The sequence below is a fragment of the Asterias amurensis genome, chromosome 7 (genome assembly GCF_032118995.1).
Source record: "Asterias amurensis chromosome 7, ASM3211899v1".
NCBI lineage: Eukaryota > Metazoa > Echinodermata > Asteroidea > Forcipulatida > Asteriidae > Asterias > Asterias amurensis.
Window position 1 is genome coordinate 21,837,490 of NC_092654.1, and position 22,160 is coordinate 21,859,649.

Sequence of the window (22,160 nt, forward strand, 5' to 3'; positions counted from 1 at the left end):
ACGGTGGAAGATCTTCCTAAGCATTTCTAAATTCCCACGGGATGCTTTTATAACCGTTCAATTAAAACGGACTCTTATCAATACAAATCACTCCATATATTAAAACAGGTGAATTTAAAACTGTAATGAAAGGGCTTCACTCCATGAAAATAAGCCGCATATAAATCTTTGACCTTTCACCACCTGATTAAACATTTAGTTTCTGGTCAAGAACAAACACCTTTTGCCAAAACTCGATTTCAATGTTTTTGGGGCAGAATGTTAGATTTCTTGTTTTTTTGTGTATATTCTTGAAAAGCATAATTAGACATGACCTTTAAATATGGCTGAGAGTCATTACTGTCAAAAAAGCTACAAAACTAGGATCCAAGCTTTATGTTAAAATGATGACAAACCCGAGGTTAAAGGAACACGTTGCCTTGGATCGCTCGAGTTGGTCTTTGAAAAGCCTTTGTAACCATTTGTTATAAAATGCAGATGGTTAGACAGATGTTGTAAAAGTAGAATACAATGATCCACACAAACATGCCTCGAAATTGCACGGTTTACCTTTTACCTCTTCGACTACAATGGTCGGCCATTTATGGGAGTCAAATTTTTGACTCCCATAAATGACCTACTGTGTTAGTTCGCAAAGTAAAAGGAAAACCACGCCATTTCGAGGAAAATTTGTGTGGATCATTGTAATTAAAACATCTTTCCAACCATTTGAAGAAGAAATAAAATGGTTACAAACGCTTTTTATAGACCAACTCGTCCGATCCAAGGCAACGTGTCCCTTTAAGATTTCACAGAGCTTTCAGGAACAGTATACCACATCGCTAAAGAAGTAGATCAAAAAGCAGGATTTCTGTTACAAGGTACTGTTGATTTTCTTCACTAGACCGACTTAAAAAGTCTGAATTCAGACAAGCAGTCTAAAATATCTCATCCCTGTTTAAAGTCACAAGAAACAGAACCAAAGCTGCAAACTTGGAGGATCTTAAACAATTTGGGGTAAAAATATCTCAAAATGTATGTTCATGCATAGTTAAATATCGAACCGACCAGATTTTAAATCTTTTTTCATTTCTTTTTTAGTAACCATCCAGGGGAATATCTCATAGCTTTTTTCAAAATTGTTTTCATCATGGTAAATTTGTCGGCAATAATTATTAATATTTTAGGGCAATGACCTTTACGAATAACCTTGAAGACAGAAGTGAAGACTCATTTCAATGATTGAAATACCACCCATCCCGATTGTACACAAGTATTAAATAATGGTCATGACAAATTCCATTCTTTACAATTCCAGATGAAAAGTTCAAATCTCAAAATAGCAGTCCATTAATTTTAGTCAATATTTAATGCATTGTGAATCCAAACAAATAACGCATCCTTTTAAGAGGTCTTAGAAGCACGTCAATGCACAATAAGATATTATGACCACCCAAGGTAGAATTTTATCATGCGGAAAATTTGAGCAAGTTCTTCAGAGATGATTTTGTGTATTTTTTTTCAAGTCAAGCCTCAAACACCTCTCATATTTTCATCATATTATAAGGATATCCACCATGGAGCGGCCATCTTGTATTCCCAACATGCAAGGTAATGTTGCCGAACCAAGGCAGAGAAAGGACAATAGACACATCCCATGTTTAGAATTGTATTCATTGTTGCAGTTGCACACAGAGTACGTGACAAACACGGCTACAGACTGATAAAATAATATCATGTTCCGAAAGAAAATACACAGTCGTCAGACTGTGTGCATGTAAAAACTACTTAGTTATTTCTAGCGGAGAAGCATCATCTACTTGATGCTGACAGAAATGGACTTGAGAGCACACTGTGCAAACTCTGGTCATATTACCCCTTTGCAAATACAATTAAAGTGCTGATTCTTCAAAGAGTAAATAGTAACAGTCTGCTAGGCTATAGCCATTAAACCCTTCTTTCATTATGAAAAATAAACCACCAAATCTTGTCTTAAATCTAATGAAAATAAATCATCTTTGCAGATGTTATCTCATCACGTACGATCCATCAAGTCACTTGAGCTTAAAGCAAGGATCTTCAATTATATAAAGGATAATCTCCTAGGGGTTTGTTTTACCTTGTTTCATCATAAGCCTGAAGCAGCATCAGATTTATACTGCTGCTTTAAATGTTCTGGTAGGGCGATTCCAAGGTACTCAAGGAGCTCAAAGTATGACCAAGTGAAGGCCGGGGTCATCTCTTGAGAATGGGACAGAATATTATTCTCAGAATGCAACGTCTTGTTGAACATCAGCCTGGCCTCCATCTCCTTTTGTCTCCTTGCGAGCTCAAGAGCAAACCTCTCCGCTTCTTCCTGGGCCAGCCTTGCCAGGATTTCCCGTTTGAGGCGTTCCTCCTCTTCGAGACGCATCTTGATGAGCTCCTCCTCTCGTTTCTTGCGCTCGTACTCAAGACGTTCTTCTTCAGCCATGGCAGACAACATGGCCTCTTCGGCTTTTCGTTTTTCGTCTTCTTCCTTTTGCTTCCTCAAGTTCTCCTCTGTGAAGAACACAAAAACATATATTATTAAAGTTCCACAACAAACGTAATCTTCAGAATGAGAAAAAGTAGTTGAAGATATTACAAATATTTTACCTACAGAGCCAGTTTCTAAATAACTTTGTAAAAAAAAAATAAAGTAAATGCTTGATGACAAAAAGTGTTGTGATGTTCAGTGAGGTATACAATTAGTAATCACTCTTAAAATTAATAGTAATAAAACCTTTGGTTAAAAGCCTACAGCAGCGTTAGTTATGTTGAAAGATGACCCAACATTTGAATCTGAGAAGCGTACCGTGTAATGCTTCTCAGATTGTGTATTCCTATTAGGGATTATTCTTCCTGCATTCATCTACAGTTATACAGGATTAAAACTTCCAAATGCAAAACCAAAGGTATACCTAATTTGTTTTAAAGGCAGTGGACACTATTGGTAATTACTCAAAATAAAAAACCTTTTATGATTACGAGTAATGGGGAGAAGTTGATAGTATAAAACATTGTGAGAAACAGCTCCCTCTGAAGTGAAGTAGTTTATGAGAAAGAAGTAATTTTCAAAGAATTTGATTTCGAGACCTCAGATTTAGAATTTGACAAGGGTGTTTTTTTCTTTCATTAATATCTCACAACTCTGACGACCGATTGAGCTAAAATTTTCACAGGTTTATTATATTATGCATATGTTGAGATACACTAACTGTGGAGTCCAGTCTTTGACAATTACCAATAGTGTCCAGTGTCTTTATCCCCGATGCAAATTTAACATCTATTATAGACAATAAGGAACTTCCACATTTTGAAGTTTTCACACAAAATCGGACAGAAAACCAAAGGTATATTTTGCCTTAAATGACAAACAAAGAACTTCAACATTCTAAGTTTTTCCCCCAAAAACAGTTCCTTACCTTTCCTTCGTTCGTCCTCTTCTCTTTTGTGCCTTGCAACCTCCTCCATCTTTCTCTTATACTCTTCCATTCTCTTCTTCTCTCTCTCTGCGTTGAGGGCTTGTTGTCTCTTCCTCTCCTCAGCTTCCTGCTCTCGTTTCTGCCTCTCCAAGATTTCCTGTTCTCTCTTCATTCTGTTTGATTGAGTTGTTGGGAGTGGACAGACACAAATTTACTCAAAAAGCGTGAATAAGCTTTGGGACTTTTATCAGGAATTTTAACCATACAACTATGTAAAGAGATGTTAAATTTGCATCGGGGATAAAGAATATTAATTTTGATTTTTACCCATACACCGATGTGTGTTAGCACTGTATTCTCAGTACTTTCCCCCCGAGTCCTGTGAAACGATATTCGAACCCACGTCCCTTGCAATTCTAGAGCAGTGTCTTACCAACTAGAGTACCGAGGTTGCCCGGTAGTCTACAACTATGAATAGTCATACAACTATGAATAGGTTTATGTTTGTAGTGTTGTCATTTAGCCTTCGAGAAAGACTTTATTATGGTCGAAACTTCAAACCACCAACTACTTAGAGGGTATTTAGAAGCTAAATGTAGGGTACTTTAATAAGGAATTTTCAAAATACAATAGGTTTATGTTTGGAGGGTTGTCAAGTAGCCTTCTAGAAACTCTGCTAGGGTGGAAACATCAGGCCACTAATATTTCTTGTGCACTAACATCATAGGGCCTTTGGTTGGTACGCAGTTTGCAACAGCTAATACAATCTTATATAGGATTTGAGGCATTGCATGGTGAGGTATCAATATATATTTGGTTTGCGGTAACACCATGTGTGTATCTACTTGCCAGAGCAAGCTAGTCGAAATGTTGAGACCAACCCAAGAACTGACGGTAGTGCAGTTAATTACGATCCAATAAGCTAAAGTAGTAGTCCCAGCTATTTCTATACCATCCACCTAGGTAATAGATAATAAGCAGGACAGTTCTTTTCAGAACTGAGAAGTCTCCCGAACACCAGAACAATCTACTCCGCGGTAGTAGAGTTATAAGCAAGACAGTTCTCTAAGAACAAACTCTACCTGGCAAGTAGATACACACATGGTGTTACTGCAAACCAAATATATATTAATACCATCTTCTCAACTCCCAATAGACTTTTAAACTTTACTTTCTTTAAAGGTACTGAACATGTCTGGTAATTGTAACAAATCAGAGAAAATTGGGGTTCAATTGGCCATCCAATTTGCAAGAGAATAATGAAAGGAAAACACCCTTGTTGCATTACTTTGTGTGCTTTCAGATAAATAATAAAAGGCTTCTGGCCCAAGTCTTGTATTATTCGAGTGAGAAATTACCCCTTTCTCAAAAACTAGATTAATTCAGAGGGAGTTGTTTCTCACAATGTTTTATCTTATCAACAGCTCTCCATTGCTCATTACTAAGTCATTTTTTTGCTAACAATTATTTTGAGTAATTACCAATTAGTGTCCAGTGCCTTTGAGGACACTTTTGTCCCAATTTACCTCCCCACAGACCAAGTCTTACTTACCTCACACCCTCTTCTTTCCTTCGTTTCTCCTCTTCCCAGTCTCTCTTCATCTTCTCCTGCCTCTCCAGCTCCTCTTGCTGCTTCCTCTTGGCGTCTTCCCTCTCTTTCCGTTTCCTCTCCACGGCCTGTTTGCGTTTCTCGGCCTCGGCAGCGCGCTTTGCGGCCTTTGCCTGGGATCGTGAGACGCTACTTGGACCTTGACTTGAGGAATCCTAAGTACCATTGGGTGAGTGGAAAGTGTTATGACCAGAATTTTAGCAATCTTGTCATCTTGAGATGTTTCACATGCGTTCAACACAAAGTGGCATCCTACATCATAAACACCGAGTTTTTCAACCTCTTTATCATTCAGAATACATTACAGATGTGATAGATGTTGAATTGGCATCCGGATAAAGAATATGAATTTTGATTTTCACCAATGTGTGTAAGCACTGTTTATACAGTACTTTCATGAGTTCTGTGAAAAAATCAGAGGCATGTTACTCTGGTGGGATGCAGAACTCAAGAAAGTATACAGTACTTAAACACATCAGTGTAAGGGTAAAACCAAAATGAATATTAAATATGTAAACTAGGTTGTTTTATGATCAAAGGTGAACATTCAAAACAATCAAAGATAATAAATGTTCATAAAATTTTCAATAAATCACACATCATGCATTTTTAACACCCACAATGTAAAAGCATAAATAAGTCAATTCAGAGGAAGAAACAAAACGTAGAGATAAAAAAAAGAACAGGAAATACAGAACTAGCTAATAAACTTGTAAAACCATGCTGTTTTTAATTAAAATTTATGTTTTTTTACAGTCTGAAAATATTAACAAAACACTAGGAAAGGTAAAGAAACAGAATTAGGGAGAAAGATATACAAACTCAAGCACAGTTGAAATTTCTGTAAAATAAAAAAGTAATACATTCATGGAAAACATCAATATCATAATAACCAAAATCAAGAAAAGTTATCAATTTCTTGGGAACCGACCCCCTCAGTAAAAAAAAACAAAAACAAATAATGCATTGGACTAGACATTGACGTCATGCACTAAGCATTCAAAGACAATTGAGGACAAGTGACGCTTTTATAAATTCAATTTGGTGATCTTGTCACGCTGATGTGATGATAAACAATAAGTCTCAGCTGTTCAACCTTCTATTTTCCAAGGTGATCTGTTTTTATCGTACATACATAAACACCCACTTACCTTCTCATGCAAATTCATACTGGTCGAACTAATAGTCAAATATATTGGTGACGTAAACAGAATCAATACCATCTTAAATTGACATGGGTGCAAATGGGTGCGACATATATGTTGGCACATGGATATAGGTGGTAGGATTGTGCCTTCATGATACTAGTATGGAATTATCTCATGAGAATCTCCTATGTCATGTCGGAGGGGTTTAGAGAATTGAATTTAAGTTCTGGTGGTTTTAGTCATTGGGATGTTGGTTCGAATCCCGGTCATGACACTTTTGTGCTTGAGCAAAATGCTTTACTGTTATTGATTCTCTTCACCCAGGGGCAGCCTATCAATGGGTACCTGTGAGGGAAGATGTTGATAGTGTATGAACAAGCCTTTGGAGCACTATGTTGCATGCCAAGGATTGTTATCGGCCCAATGACCAAGGCACTTATGTAAAGCGCATTGAGAATGTTTGTGAAATGCGCTATAGTACATGTAGTTATTTTTACTTTACAGGGCCATCACAGATTTGTCCTATGAAAAAAACTTACAATAGAACAAACAATTTACCATGTTCTAAATGGCTGCCATTGGTTCAAACTTTTTTTTTGTGGTTTCAAAACTTCAAATTCAAATCTTTGTCTTGTGACATACTCTATATGTAACTGTGTGCTAATTTCATGCTTGTATCATCAAAGGCACAAATCCACTAGACAAAATGTTTACACCCCAAAATACATATAAATTTCTTGTATCAGTACGTAAACAATGTGAATTCATCACAAAATGAGACTGTACCTCAGTGTAAACAGACATGATCTCCGAGTCCACCGTAATATCCGTCTGAGCAACAGAGGGCGGTATAGGATCGGGCTATACAACACCAGGACGAGATGAAGGAAGAGAAACGGATTAGGGATTTGACGGAATGGGATTAAGGGAATGGTAAGGATAAGTGGATTAACAAGATCAAAAAATGAACATTACAATAGGGATTAATTACAGTCTGCTATGAAATATCTGTTCACCAAAGATGCGACTTGATAAATATAACTTGGTTTGTTGGTTTGTTGGTTGGTTTGTTGGTTGGTTTGTTGGTTGGTTTGGTGGATTGGTTTGTTGTTTTGGTTTTTTGGGGGGTTGGTTAGATTGTTGATTGGTTGGTTGGTTGTTTCTTTGGTTGGTTGGTTGGTTGGTTGGGTTGGTTGATTGTTTGGTTGGTTTGTTGATTGGTTAGTAGCTTGGTTGGTTAGTAGCTTGGTTGGTTAGTAGCTTGGTTGGTTAGTAGCTTGGTTGGTTAGTAGCTTGGTTGGTTAGTTGGGTGGTTGGTTGGTCAATTGGTCGAACAAAAAAACAAAAGAGTCAAGACAACGTGTTATTCGTATTATCACGGTGCTACCACAAACAAACCTATGCTTGGTGTTAAAAACAAGCAATTCACACTTTTTCTGCAGCGAGTTATACATGTGTAAGCACATTTTGGATTGCTAAAAAGCCAGTCCATCATTTTCAGAATCTGCTTTAACCTCTTCATTCAGTTTTAATCCAAGAAATTTAAGCAAAGTGTATTTTTATTGAACTTCCACCACTGTAATGTTAAGGGGTTGGCTGTAGTAATTTAGTGTGATTTAGTTTAGAGTGACCTGCTACACACAATCATTTGTTAGTTTGTTCAAATTAATAAAAAGCTACTTTAATGGACTGTGCAATCCTCGCACCTTTAATCACAAATTCTAGGGAACCTTGTTTCTGATAAGCATTGCTAATTTGCTTCAACATGAGAAGCGCACAAAAACCACACACTTTAGCGTTTAAATAGGAACATGACTTGCAGTTAATTAATGGATTGTAATTTGAAGCAAAGTTGTAGGCAGGTTTAGTTTATTGCGGGTTTTTGCGCACTTGCAAGGGAGATCAATACATTCCAGTTACATGTACTTCTTGTGTGAACGCATTCACATGGGATTGTGTCGGGGGGGGGGGGGCTACTAAAAATGATAAGGAATATGAATTAGGGTATTAATATTTATAAATGCACAGGGAGTAGTCTTTCTGTCCAATTTTACAATTCCAAATTTTAAGGCCATAAATAATGAATTCTTAATTAATCCATATAATCCAAAGAATATTCCTCCATTTGTCATGTTCCCCGTGTTTGACAACAAAAATGAATACTGAATCGTATCATACAAACAGGGGATCAGACTACTTGGCCTTTTCCCTCCTTAAGTTGAATATTTTAGGGATTAAATTAATGCCGTTTAAATTGGTTCTTTGTAAAAAATAAAAAGGAGGTTTAATTACTTAGATAAATTGTATTTAGCCTTAGCTTTTAAATTGTATCTACGTTTCTTGAGCATCTCTTAGGCGAACTTTGACGTAAATAAGTTAGCCTAACATTACAATTATTTAAAAGATGGAAATTTGCATCCTACTGCCTCTAGCTACCGAGCAATCTCGATGGTCTAACTGGAGAGACACTGCTCCAGAATTACAAAGGTCATGGGTTTGATTCCCACTAGAATGGTACGCCTGTGATTTTTTTTTTCCACAGAGCTCGGTACTGAGTATACAGTGCTAACACACATCAATTATAATTATTATTAATATCAAATATGGCTCTTGTGCATGCATTGGAGCGAATTTACTCTGTCAAAGCCAACGGTACAATCACACCTTAAATGTCAGAGGGGGCTCACCGAAGTGAATAACATTACGCTTTTAGCTAGTGGTGTCAGCATTTGAATAAACTGAAGGACAAACATCAAGCATAGATGGGAGGCAAAGTGGCAATGATTTAATTAGTGTTAGACGACATGAATGCCGAGGACAGAGCCGAAGAATGGCTCATGTTGGAATTATCCAATGGCAGTGTCTCAATTTGCGGCTACAGCTGCGGCTGTTGCTACGGGTGATGAACAACACACGAGGGGGTATGCCAGTATTAGGGCTAGATGGCTAAGTTGGTAGAGCGCCGGAATGTTAATCCAGAGGTCGTGGGTTCAAATCCTGCTCTAGTAAATTTTTCTTTGTTCAACCACAAATTGCTTTTTTCAAGAAATAAAATGTGATTAATTTTTGAAATGATGGGTGACAGTTTGAACCCAAATTGCTTCCTTTTGAGAATTAAAGTGCCTATATTAGGTATTAATAGATGTTAGTTTTGCTATTTTATATAGGTATCTAGTCACAGTACATGTACCTAAAAAACTCATTTTTATTGCTACATTACAATAAAAAATAAACGTTTACTGCCTTGCAAATAAACATATATCCCTAAGAAACTTTATACCATTGGAGAGAGTACACAATTCTCTTCAAAGTGGCCATGAAAGACACTAAAATGTTGTTGATCTACGGGTTTTACCGTAGTTAGTCACTGACAGTGTTTCTGTGTTCTACAGAAAATCCTATAGTCAGGCAGATATAGATTTAAAAGCCAATATCACACTACATGGTACATCAAACATACACACTGCATGTCTAATTTCACAAGATTAAAACCTTCCATCTTGTTTTCCGCAAGCCCTCAGAGACCTCTATATTACCACACTATTTATAGAATGTATCGCTTTCTATCTGAAGTATCCAACATACTAAAATGGCCACAGTATGCCGATCCAGGCAGAGAGAGCTAGTTCAGTCTGAATCAATCAGAATCTTAGAATCCAATAATTGGTCTTCTTTACACCTAGAGGAGGGCCGGGAACGGTCAATACAGTGGCTTTAAAGATAACCCCCATCAACCGTAAGGCGTTTCTACTTTCTTGATTAATCTGTGCCGGTTGTGAACTTATCAGTTGCAGGGCATTCAAGTCTGAGGAAAAGTTTAGTGTAGCCAGCGGAAGAAATGAGGGTATCGCTGCTTGTGCGCACCTGTTCTTCGTAACACGGTGTCAGAAGGGGGAAGAAATAAACCCCAGTGCGATTGTTAAAAAATACTCCCTCAGGCTTTTTGTTGGCACTGCAATTCAAATTAATGTTCAACTTCCTTTCTGCAATAGCCTGGTGGCTGCTGAAACACGACTCAGAACACACATTGAGGAAAAGGTTGCAAATGTACAGCGTTCTTTTACTCTGTTTGGTAGAAATTATTTAAGAGCTCTCCTTCACGACGAGCCTGATTGGTAATTCATCTTCCAGATTGTCACTTTGGCAAAATAAATGATTTACTGAAGTAACACTACAACGACATTCCTCTTTTCCTAGCGTTTAGCCTCTAATGTTGACTTAAATTATTAATGCGCAGCTTTGTGATCTATGTACACTGTAACGGTTGGTTTTACACAGACCTAGCTGGTGTATCTCTCACGGGTATTAAATATTACATGACTTGGAAACAAAGTACAATCATAACGAACTAAAGTTAATCATTTTAGGGGGTTAATTTAGAAAGTGGGAAATGAGGCTTATGATAAGAGCAAATTAATGAGTTTCAAATGAGTACTTTTGATTGATAATGATCTTAGGTGTAAACATGACAGTTACAGACCAGTTTTAAGAAAACATTAATAGGATTTTTTCACCTCTACAAATCATTCTTGCATTTTTTTTTTTTTAGTCCTGGACTCAATGTCACTGATGAAATTGTATAATTAGTGTTTAAAATGATTTAGTATTTAAAATGATTTGCCGTCAGTTTCACCAAACTCTTCCTAACTTAGGATTAATCTTAGGACTTTTTAGGACAACTTAAGTTCCATATCCATAGACGTTATGACACATTGAACCCATCCTAAGTTAGGACGAGTTACTCATCCTAACTCAAGATTGTTTCGTGAAATCGTCCGCTGTTTCTTCTTGCCCGAGAAGCAATTCACAATTACAATAACATGTACGGGGACAATAAAAAAACTGACCTCAGCATGATCAAGGTTTACTTAAGACTACATCCAGAGGAAGTCCTTCATGATATTTTAAGAGAATGACTAAATTATTTTCTATGAAAATTCCTCCCAATTCCAGACAACAGATTGTTCAAAAACTCTCTCCTACACTAACGAACATGGAGGTGTATTAAAGGTTCTCTACTCTCTCGCAAGAAAGCATGCGCAATTGCCCAAACAACTGCGAGCACCAAGCTAACCTGAGCCGTATCTGAAGCCGAAGCCATGGTTTCGCAAAGGGCCCTAGAACTACATCCTGAGGGAGTCCTTCATTCTATTTTTAGAGAATGAATAAATGCTTTTCTAAGCAAACTCCTCCCAATTCCAGACAACAAATTGTAAAAAGAAAAAAACTCCTACACTGAAAAATGCCAAGGTATACTAAAGGTTCTTTTCCATTGTCTCAGTAGATTGTCAACGAGACAAACGTCTAGTCATTTAGACAGTGACTAGGATCAATATTGTAAATTCAATTCTCTAAAGTGAATTCTGCAAACAGACGGAAGGATGGTCACAACCCTTTCACTTTAGAACCACTTGAATGGCGAATGTCTTTTGCATTGTCAGATACTCAAATGGTTTTGACATCATTGAAGGGGTTTTGACGTAATGCTTCAAGCATGAAATGATTTGATGAATATTTACATTGATATGGTTGTATGCGATTTCGTATTTTAGTTTCAAAGAACGATTGCGACTTTGTTCAATGAAAGACCTTTCCACAACTATTTGTGAACCATTGAAGATACAAAAATGTATTTTGCATTGTCAGATACTCAAAATAGTTTCAGCATCACTGAAGAAGTGTTCATAATAATTAATAATAATTTATTGAACTTATATTGCCCTCTTTCCAGGACCAGCCTGTCCAAGAGCGCATAACAAAAACACAATTCCAGTAAGAAAATTAAAATGATGAAAATTACTCCATCCGAAAACAATCAAATGCGTAAATTACAGCAAAAATCCATAAAAAGTTACAGCAATGGTTTAAGCATTCAATGCATACTTACATTACTGTTGTGTGTTGTTTTTTGTTACAATTCAAAGAACGAGTGCAGCTTCTTTTAATAAAAGACCTTTCAGAGATTATTTGTGAACTATTGAAGATGCATAGTTAAACAGAATTATGATACTATAATTTCTATTAATATTAGCAAATTTGTTTCAGTTCTAGGAATTATAAAGCGCCATACGAGACACTGAATGCAAAAATCGGTCTACAGCTACAATGTAGTTATATTGTTAATTATAAAAAAGAGCTATTGGTGCAACCTGGTATTGTCTATAACAGCTATGTACAGACAATTTGCAAGGTACAAATATTCTGTACATGTCTTGGTATATTTTTGACGTAGGACTATAGAAACAACCTCATCTGTAAAAATTCTGAACGTTTGGTCTTTTGGCAAAAAAAAACTGGCGATGGAACTTAAAAGCAATTACATCCAAAAATTACTGGTCTATTTTTGTTTTTTTTATGATGGTTCCATTAAAAACTCCCTGCATATAAAATGATTTGCAGAAGCAAAGGCACCTATATGTTAAACAGACATGAGAGTCACTGCAGACATAAAAAAGTCTGAAACTGGAATCCAGATCTTAGGAAGTTCATTGAAATGATGACATTCCCACCTCTTTAAAGCCCCTTGAGTTATAGATTCCAATGCGCTTAAGTATCATCAGTGCTTGAGAAGTAGATCAAAGAGCATGACTTGTTTAATGTAGACAAAAAAGGTAGCATTTTTGTTAGCATGTAGTCTTTAACGAGTCTGGAAAAAGGCTGAAATATCCCTTCCCTGGTGTAGCAGCATACGTTCTATTTCTCATTTTAAAGAAGGTTGCAGTGGCCTGAGTTTGAGGGGGGGGGGGGGGTATTTTCAGCCCTCAGTTAGCAAATGGGAAGCAATAAAACGACATTACCAAGGGTTTGTCAAGACTACAATTAAACTTCCATATCAAGATCTTGCATCATTTTACCTTGAGGCATCTTTGTCTGTTTTGTATTGGGTAAGAAGCAACCACGTTGATCACGTGGCTTCTGTTACACTTAAATTGAGGGTCAATTTAGAGGGTTTATCATGTTTGCAAATTTAAATCAGAATTTCTACTAATTCTTGTAGGAAACAAAAACCATATTATATAAGCCTATTACAGTTACATTACATTCAAATTCTGCAATTTTTTCCTTTCCATTGTGCTTTCTCTTCAATATTTTAAGCTTTTCCAAAATCGTTAGTCACTCAGAAAAACATTTTAATTCCCAATTGGGAAATTTATTTGCTGACGGCAGCTGAAATGAAATAATTAAAAAGCTCGTCCCAAACATCTGCTAACATCCTCACTTAAAAAGATTATCCTACTGATAATCTGAATGCTCAGTTTGCGTCTGCTGAAATACAGCCCCCCCCCCCTCCATATGTCAAGCCCATCCGCTTTTAAATCCTTAATTTCCTTCGGTTTTAAGAAACCTTTCAACCCGCGTCGTCATGTGACAAGAACTTCTTTTGAGTCTCCCTTATAAACAAAAAAGCTTCTCCATGGAGGAACGACACGAGGGTTTAAGTATTAATTCCCTCCAAGACATAAACGTCCAGAGATGGAGAGAGGGAGGGAGAGAGACGATGCATTACAAGTGAACGCAGCATCAAGAGAGAAACTAAGTGATACGAGCAGACGCTCCATCTCAGAGCAACCGAAGAATGTGCATGCAAAATGCAAACATCGTGCGGAGAGATACAACAACAAGAATCAGATAAAGTGCAGTTACAGTCAAGAACCATTTTTTGATTTAACTCCGTGCAAATAACCCACACATCACACCATGCACTCATTATACGTACAAAAAAAAAATTGCGGGACAAAAATAAATTGCGGGACAAACCTATTGCACTCGCAGAGTGAAAGTCAGAATAAATTGACATTGAGAATTTCAAAGCAATTCTCATGAGCCTTGCGCTTGTGTTTGTTTGACCCTGGGAACATCAATTACTGTATAATTTGCCAACTCCCAGCAGACTCCACATGCAGACTCCACTCTACTACAGAATTTGAATGCTTGTATAATCGCTCGCTTAAGTCATGCGTTATTTTTGCAATATTTTTTTTTTTTTTATGATTTCATTCAGATTGTATTATTTTGTTAGTGACTGAAAACAATATTTCATAACAGCATGAAATGATAAGCAGGCAGAGCAAAATATTCCCACATGCAAACTTCTTTAATAATGCTTCCATGCAATGGCAAAAAAACAAAAGCAAAAACACACATGTCGCTGTAAGTAGCAAAACCATTTATGATGAAACGCTATTTATCACGCTATCACCAAACATCTCACAGCGCGAGAATAATAAACGGCAAATTTTTCAAACTCACAACAAACAAAAAACAACATGCACTGAAAAACAAAGCAGAAAAACCTGCTCTTGAATATTGTCACGACTTTAAAAATTCATGAAAACAATCCACAGAATCAATAATAATCGAGTGGATAGCAAAAAACATATAAAAATTTAAAGACCGCAAAAAGCCATACAGGCATGCATCCACCAAACCATTCAAGCCACATCAATCAATTATGTATGAGGTGTCGCTGTCAACATAACCTCCCCCGATTAGGCGCTACAGATACCCCAACCAGGGGAGTATACCCCAGATCAGGGTCACCATTCTCCTCATCGGGGTGGTATGTTGACAAAGACCCTCGTTGGCATCAATAACCTTTACACGGCTCTTACAACAATCAATCTCATATCCGGCAGTGATCCGCAGGAGAAAGCGAACATTGATTGAACCTAAAGGAGATCGGCAATGCACAGAGAGGCGCGGCCATGCTAAAGTTTTCATGATCGCAAATGAAAGCGTTTCCACTGCATGAGAATCACTCGGGAAATCAATGGTTTGAGTTTAACCTTTGGGAAATTCCTAATTGCTTTTGGGTGAACATTTCGAAAGGCAAAACAGAACATCCTCTTTCTGATCGTACTTCCTGATCTATTTTGACAGCGCCAAATAGGAATCATGCATTATTTAAACTGCAGTTTATTCGGAATGAGCCAACCACAGTTTCAAAACGGCCTTTAATTTCCGCGCAGAACAGATAAAACCATGTGATGAATTGCAATCTGTGTTTTCCTTTTAAGTTCCAATTAGCTTCATCCCCGGATCTCTGAACCGATATGAGATGAACGAGCCAAGAGCCGTGACCAGAAACGAGAAAGCCTGAAATTTTGGTACCTCCTCTTCTTCAGAATCCGAAAACTCCTTCAATCGCAGTAGCGAGGCAAGAAAGATGGGGGAAAACAAACAGTTATTAGCGTCAATGTTCCTAAACCCACAACGGGAACTTGGGTTCGTGTTGCTGAATTCCCCCTAGCAATGCAGAATTTGTTTGCAGCGTTTAAACAAAACGCAACATGCAAAATGTTATCGACTATTACGGATGACAAATTTGAACATCTGGCAACTATTACAAAATGCGATTTGGGAATATAATGTGGCGATTATAATGTTTCTCTATAGAAGAAAAAAACTACATGTTTGTCTGAACCATTTTTGCTAAATGTGGCTCATGCTAAAACTACCAGGCCTTTGAACTTCAGTCTTGAAGGGGCACAAATGTAAATTTGCTTTGGGGTACCACAGCAAAAGCATAGGGCACCACGGAAATTGCTGTGTGCCGTGGGTGATTTCAGGGCCTGAACTAGTGATAGGTATTGTCTTATTTACACTGCCTTTGGTTGTCACTGCGGCAGGCATGGCATTTTATCTTTGAGAGGGCAATGCTATTTCCATTTTGCAAAGTGTCTTTCCATTGGAATTTGTTTAAAATCTATTGCTAATTTTTAAAGGGGTACCAAAGAAAAGACTAGGGGCTTTGCCCTCCATGGTCATTTAAGTGTGGCCAAACTATCCCTGAAGCCACAACCATGATCATTTGACCATTTGCAAGTGGACTTTGCCCAGGTCTGAGGCAAAGACACCAAGGCATTTTCTCCTTGGTAAAGGACACCCTATGAGGAAATTGTAAATTTCTACCAGGGGGCATGGAGGCAAACACCTTCGTTGGAGTATCAGGCCTGAATTTCTGATACAGTGATTGGCTTAGGTTGAACCTATGAGTTCTTAACCCACGACTGATACTGTGTCAAGCAGTATAATGACTTACTGTAACACACTCATGCATGTTTAACCTTGTTAGATTCATGATTGAATCTTAAAGCAAGTCACAGCACTACTTTTCTGCAATGAATTCATACCACTGTCATGATCTGGGGTTAAAATCGTTTGATTAAAATCAAGGAACAAGTAATGTATTTACCATTATTTTAAATATAAAGAGAATGAGAGAGCCAATTATTCTAGTCTACATTTCAGGTGCACACACAGTTTAATGGAGAGGGTTTGTACACAACACAAATGCAAACATGAGGCATGATAAGATGTAAAAGGGGCAAAAATGTCTGCCGGTATTTTGTCCGTTATTTGTGACATCTTATTTGCGCTTGTGTTGAGTAAGAACCAGTGCCCAAGTTCATAGAGCTACTTCAGCACAAAAATAAGCTAAGCAGAACAAAATTATGCTAACCAGAATAAGGTTATACCAGCAAAGCTACCATGTCACATGTAAAATGTGTGACTGGTAATCTACTCACTTCTGCTTAGCAGAAAATGTTCATTTTGTTGCTTAAGCAGCCCTATGAAATTGCGCCCTCAAAGAGCTGTTTAGCTGAAAATACAACTGAGTAGGATACCAGTCGCAAAAGGTACAAGTGACATTGTACTTTAGCTGATAACCATATTCTGGTAAGCATAAAATCGTTGTGCTGAGCTACATTTTGTGATTAAGCAACTCTGTGAATTTGGGCCAAGCTTTAGAGAGGTTAAAGGAGTTAGGCTGGGGTTAAAATAGAGCCTGCGACACATTCTGATGCAGCTATGCAGAATATTGAAGAGAGAGAAAAATCATTCCTAACACTTACTCTCCTTAATTCTGCTACAATATCCACTTTCTCAATTTCTGGTTCAGTGTTTTCCCTTTCAATCTGATTCATTTCAACAAAGAGTTTTAGACTTTCACGAACAGCCATCGTTTTTTTTATTTTCTTCCATAAAATATATATCGCCATTGTGAGGGTGGAAGAAACAAAATAGTCTGGTTCCCTTTTCTTAAGTTATAATCCGCATTTATACTTTTGATAGTGTATATCAGAAACCAGACAACGATGGCCACTGCGTGAAAACAGTCTAATGAAAACTGAGGCATGTCCAAAACGGCAGTTCAGCTACAGCTACGGCTTTTAGATCTTGCGTGTCTGCCTATTCTTTGAAGGAACACGTTGCCTTGGATTGGTAGAGTTAAGTCTTCGAAATGCCTTTGTAACCGTTTGTTATAAAATGCATGGGTAGAAAGATGTTGTTAAAGTAATTACAATGATCCATGATTTTCCTTTTACCTCGTCGACTAACACGGTCGGCCATTTATGGGAGTCAAATTTTTGACTCCCGTAAATGGCCGACCGTGTTAGTTCGCAAAGTAACAGGAAAACCACGCAATTTCAGGGCAAATTTGTGTGGATCATTGTACTTTACGTTTTAAAACATCTTTCCAACCGTATGCATTTTATAACAGACGGTTACACATGCTTTTAATAGACCGATCTAGCAGGCTCCGCCCACGACGCACGTGTGAGCAAGAACACGTGCACCTCTCCAATGCCTCTCTGCACAACTCTGCCACGCGCGCCAAGATACGCGCACGTATGTCGGACCTTATTTGTCGGACCTTTGTTGCGTTGTGAGCGGTCAATACGCAATGGGGCGGAGCTTAGTGGATCGGTCTATAGACATACTCGTCCGATCCAAGGCAACATGTTCCTTTAACACTGGCAGACACGCTGATCCAGCGCAGCCAAAGACGCTGTTTCAGACACATCTTCAGACAAGTAAAAAACATGAAAAGTAGAAAAGCAAAACAATTAAGATGCAGAAAAAGCAAAGTGTATTTTGTTCTTCCAAGATAAAATCTGATTAAAAAAATTAATTAAATAATTAATGTCCATGAGTTTTTCAAGTGCTTTATGGTAAATCCATTTTAGTTCTATTTTGAATCAAGCACAAATGAAATATTCATTCAGATATTAATTATGAACTTGTGGTTTCCCTTTGATTAAAAGTGGATGAATGTTTACCTTTGTGGGATTACGATTTACTTTTACCTCAAAACTTCCCAAAACATTGATAAATTACCTTCGAACAGTCATAAACCAAAATAGTGCAGTGAGGTGAATGATTCTGATGGTGACTTTAATGTAATGTACCAGGTTTGTTTTCCCAAGGTTTAACTCCCAATGTCTCAAAATCAGGGGAAACTTGAAAAGCCTATTGAAACAGTTATCAAATTATTCACTCTATTGTTAAGGGTAGTTGTTTTCCAGGTTTCGTCCCCATGTCTTCAAACCAATGGAAACTCAAAAAGGGTATTAAAACAGTTATCAAATTATTCACTCCATTATTAAGAGTAACTGTTTTATTTCAAGTTACAAAGACAACTTTGTTTGGGTTGGGAAAGTTTGTTTTAGATGTCAATCAGAAAAAAAACTCAAGTTAAATCGATTATCAAGTAAAGTCTGACCCAATCCATTCATGCAAAAACAGAACATTATCACAACTTTAAGGGGAAGAGCTTTTAGGAGAAAAAGCACAGGCCGGTTCATACATTACTCTGGAAAAAGAAACGATGACTGAGTTTTTACTTTTGTTTTTTACTCTAACTGGTAGCTTCCGTCAGTAATAATAAAAAGTATGAACCGGCCTTGAAACTAAAAAGCTGCTGTAAAGAAAACTGCTATGATTCTCACGAGACGAAAAGAAAGAAAGAAAAAAAGGGAGAAAACAATGATTGAATGTCTTGACTTACATCATGGATGATGATGAACTCCGGAGACTCAGGTTTCTCTTCTTCAACCGGCTCCTCATCCTCCTCGTCAAAGTCTTCAGCAATCTCCGGCGTCTGGGGAAGCTGCACATGCTTGAGATGGAAGTCCACATCTTTCTCTTCTTCAGGTTTTGTTGTTGTCGTCTCGGCCTGGGGAGGCTCCTCCTTGGGTGGTGCTTTAACTTCCTCTTTGACTTCTCCATCTTTGGGTTTTTTCTTGCCCTTCTTGGGAGCGGCGGGTTTCTTCCCGGTGGATGTCTTCTTTGCCTTTTTGGTTTTAGAAGCTGGTGGGTGAAAAAATGTTCCATACATCACAAAATGAGTTAGTATATTGTACTTCCTATAACCTTACTGACAAGCTCAAAACCACATTGTCATCAAGTTTGATCTATGTGTTTTACATGCAATGTTTATGTCATTTATACAGCTTTCATTAATACAGGCCTGGAATTACATGCAAGCCATGGCCTTCGTGCCCTGGTCTTGGCCTGGGTGCCCTTTAAGACTTGGAAGTGCCCTTTGAAAATAAAAACAATTGCCTTGCCCTTTCAACATGTTCAAAGATGAAATTCCAGGCATGTTGTTGATAACAATTAAAGTCTTATTCATAGCCAGAGTATTCCATAATGACTAGTGACAGTCTTTCAGCCAGGGCAATAGTAGTGTTCTGTAATTAATTACTAGAAATAATTCCTCAGTCAGGGCATTGGTATGCAGTCTTTTAGTCAAGGCAACATTATTTCATCATTAATGACTATATAAATTAAGAAGTATTCCATACAGGGCAATAGTATTTCATAATGACAAGTGACAGTCTTTCAGCCAGAGCAATATTAGTATTCCGTAGTTAATGACAAGGAATAAGTCATTCGTCAGTCAGGGCATTAGTATTCTACAGTGACCTACCTTTTGCCTCTGCCTTATCTGCTTTTGTATCCGGCACTGGTTTATACAAAAGATGATCCACCTTATCATCTTGTGGTTTTTCTGAAAATTGAACAAAAAAAATTTCAATTTATCACAGACATTAAAACAATCTTTAAAGTAAAAAGATTTTCCTAAAAGGTTGCGAGAGTCTTGTGAGAACAAGACCAAGTTTCTTCTTTTGACCACTTGCAGATGCAGAACGCAACTCCCCAAAGTGCACATATACCATTTCCACTATCTTGGGAGTCAATACCTTTGTGTACATACATTTTAGGCGGACAGGGTAGGCGCTTGCAAGAGCTCTGCAAACCATACAAGAGGTCTGATAGCTCTTGTTATGAATTCTTGTGGAGGGTGAGAAAGCCATGTCCGTACATTCTACTTCCTGCGTATGCAAATACGATGCAAATTTTTATGCCACAAAGTTGCAACAATTACTTCATCACAGTTGACTTGTACTAAACTCCTGCGAAACATTCCCTGTGAAAAAAGCCCTATGACATCAAAGTTTGTACCGCATTCGCAGGAAGTATGAACTAGGCTTAACTATGTTCATCTTTGATAAATTTAAGTGTAATCAAGTGTAATGATTCATTGGAAATTGCATTAATAATGGAAGCAGTTGCTTCAAATGCAACTTTAAATATCAAAGCCCAGTGTCTTCTTAAATTTTACTGTATTTTCTAGGAGCAGATATTGTGAACTACAATCCCGGCCATATCTCCATGGGCCCTCGCCCCACGGCCCCTGTTCAATGTTGGCTCTCATTGCGCAATCTGCCCTCCAGTTGGGATTAACAGCATTGAGGCGGGGAAAGGGGGAGGGTATGTTAATTGTCTTGTGACAAGCAATTGGGCCGGGATTATAGCATCAACCAAGACAAGTGTGAGAAGATGAAATTTTTCTATCACAAATCCTGAGCCCAGGGATGTGATAGGCGGTTGAAAAAAATAAACTGAACTATGAGCACAAAGCAAGAAAGCTTGTGAGGGCGAAGCCTGCTTACATACATATTTAGTTGAAAAGGCCTACTTTGCAATCTAGGGTTTTCCATAATATGGCTTTATCTTCATGTTCTTATGAATTTGATCTTGAGATTATTATAAAATATCAAAACTCAAATCGAAACAAAACAAATGCAAACCGGACTTCCGGTTAAAAAAAGAGAACAATATAAACCACAAGGGAAACTGACTTGGTAAATATTAAAAAATTTGGGGGGGGGTTGAACAAAGAATTGACTAGAGTGGGATTCGCACCAATGCCCTCCGGATCAACGTGCCGGCGCTCTACCAACTGAGCTATCTAGCCCTATATTGGCGGTGTCCCTATTTTGTCAATATCTTTGTTAGGGGGTGCCAGTCAGAAGCCATACAACCATGCCGTGTAGCCAGGATGTGACTTTTTGTTTCCTTGTATGTGGTTCCGAGTTAGTGTTTAAGTATACTCAAACTCTGTTCATTTAGATATCAATATAAACCACAAGGGAAACTGACTGGGAAAAAAACAGAGAAATCCCATCTAATCCCCGTGAGCCTGAATCTGTTAGTAACTGATACTTACTGACAACAAACTCCTTTTTATTCTCCTCTTTACTGCCATTAGACTTGTTGGATTTATTACTCTTGTTGCTTTTGCCACTCTTAACACTCTTCGCTGCTGCAGCAACTTTGTCTTTCTCAAGGAGTCCCGTCTCTGCTAGGAGTTTAGCCAGCTCATCATCCTCCGTATTTTGAGCTTGTGGTTTTTCAGAGTCAGCAGCGGGCCGGACAACAGGTGCTTGCTTCTCCTAAAGAAAAAATAAATTAAAATTAACCCAGAAAAACACAACTTTCTTAATACTGTAAGTTATTTTGTTTTTGCAAATAAAAGGTAATGGCATGTCGCTTCAACCCTAGCAGAGTCTTTCTCGAAAGCTAAAAAGAGAGAAAGACATTGTGAGGCTATGAACGAAAGCATTATATTGGTTCCTTGAAAAAAGTAGGAATATTTTATTTAATTTTTGGGGTTGAACAAAGAATTGACTAGAGTAGGATTCGAACCAACAACTTCCGGATTAACGTGCCGGCGCTCTACCAACTGAGCTATCTAGCCCTATATTGGCAGTGTCCCTATTTTGTCAATATCTTTGTTCGGGGGGTGCCAGTCAGAAGCCATACAACCGTTAACTGCCGTGTAGCCAGGGATCACACCCAAATTACGATACAACCTGGGAAGCGGCAGCTAGGGGATCACCTTAA

The 22,160-nt window shown here is 37.8% G+C and overlaps 1 protein-coding gene across 11 annotated transcripts in view; it reads right to left on the minus strand.

The window, feature by feature from the left end:
* Positions 1-22,160, minus strand: part of LOC139940129 (uncharacterized) — a 57,577-nt gene that overhangs the window by 5,543 nt on the left and 29,874 nt on the right. For 5 of the 11 annotated variants that reach the window (XM_071936378.1, XM_071936380.1, XM_071936376.1 and 2 more), the window contains 9 exons: positions 21,484-21,709; positions 19,900-19,980; positions 18,976-19,277; positions 17,039-17,101; positions 15,294-15,320; positions 6,969-7,043; positions 4,978-5,189; positions 3,426-3,598; positions 408-2,520 (listed from right to left, as the gene is read on the minus strand). In XM_071936378.1, the coding sequence (XP_071792479.1) occupies positions 2,108-2,520; positions 3,426-3,598; positions 4,978-5,189; positions 6,969-7,043; positions 15,294-15,320; positions 17,039-17,101; positions 18,976-19,277; positions 19,900-19,980; positions 21,484-21,709 (1,572 nt within the window). In that variant the 3' untranslated portion in view covers positions 408-2,107. Of the gene's footprint in view, positions 1-407; positions 2,521-3,425; positions 3,599-4,977; positions 5,190-6,968; positions 7,044-15,293; positions 15,321-17,038; positions 17,102-18,975; positions 19,278-19,899; positions 19,981-21,483; positions 21,710-22,160 lie in introns of those variants that run through there. The other 6 variants (XM_071936377.1, XM_071936384.1, XM_071936374.1 and 3 more) reach the window with 5 other exon arrangements.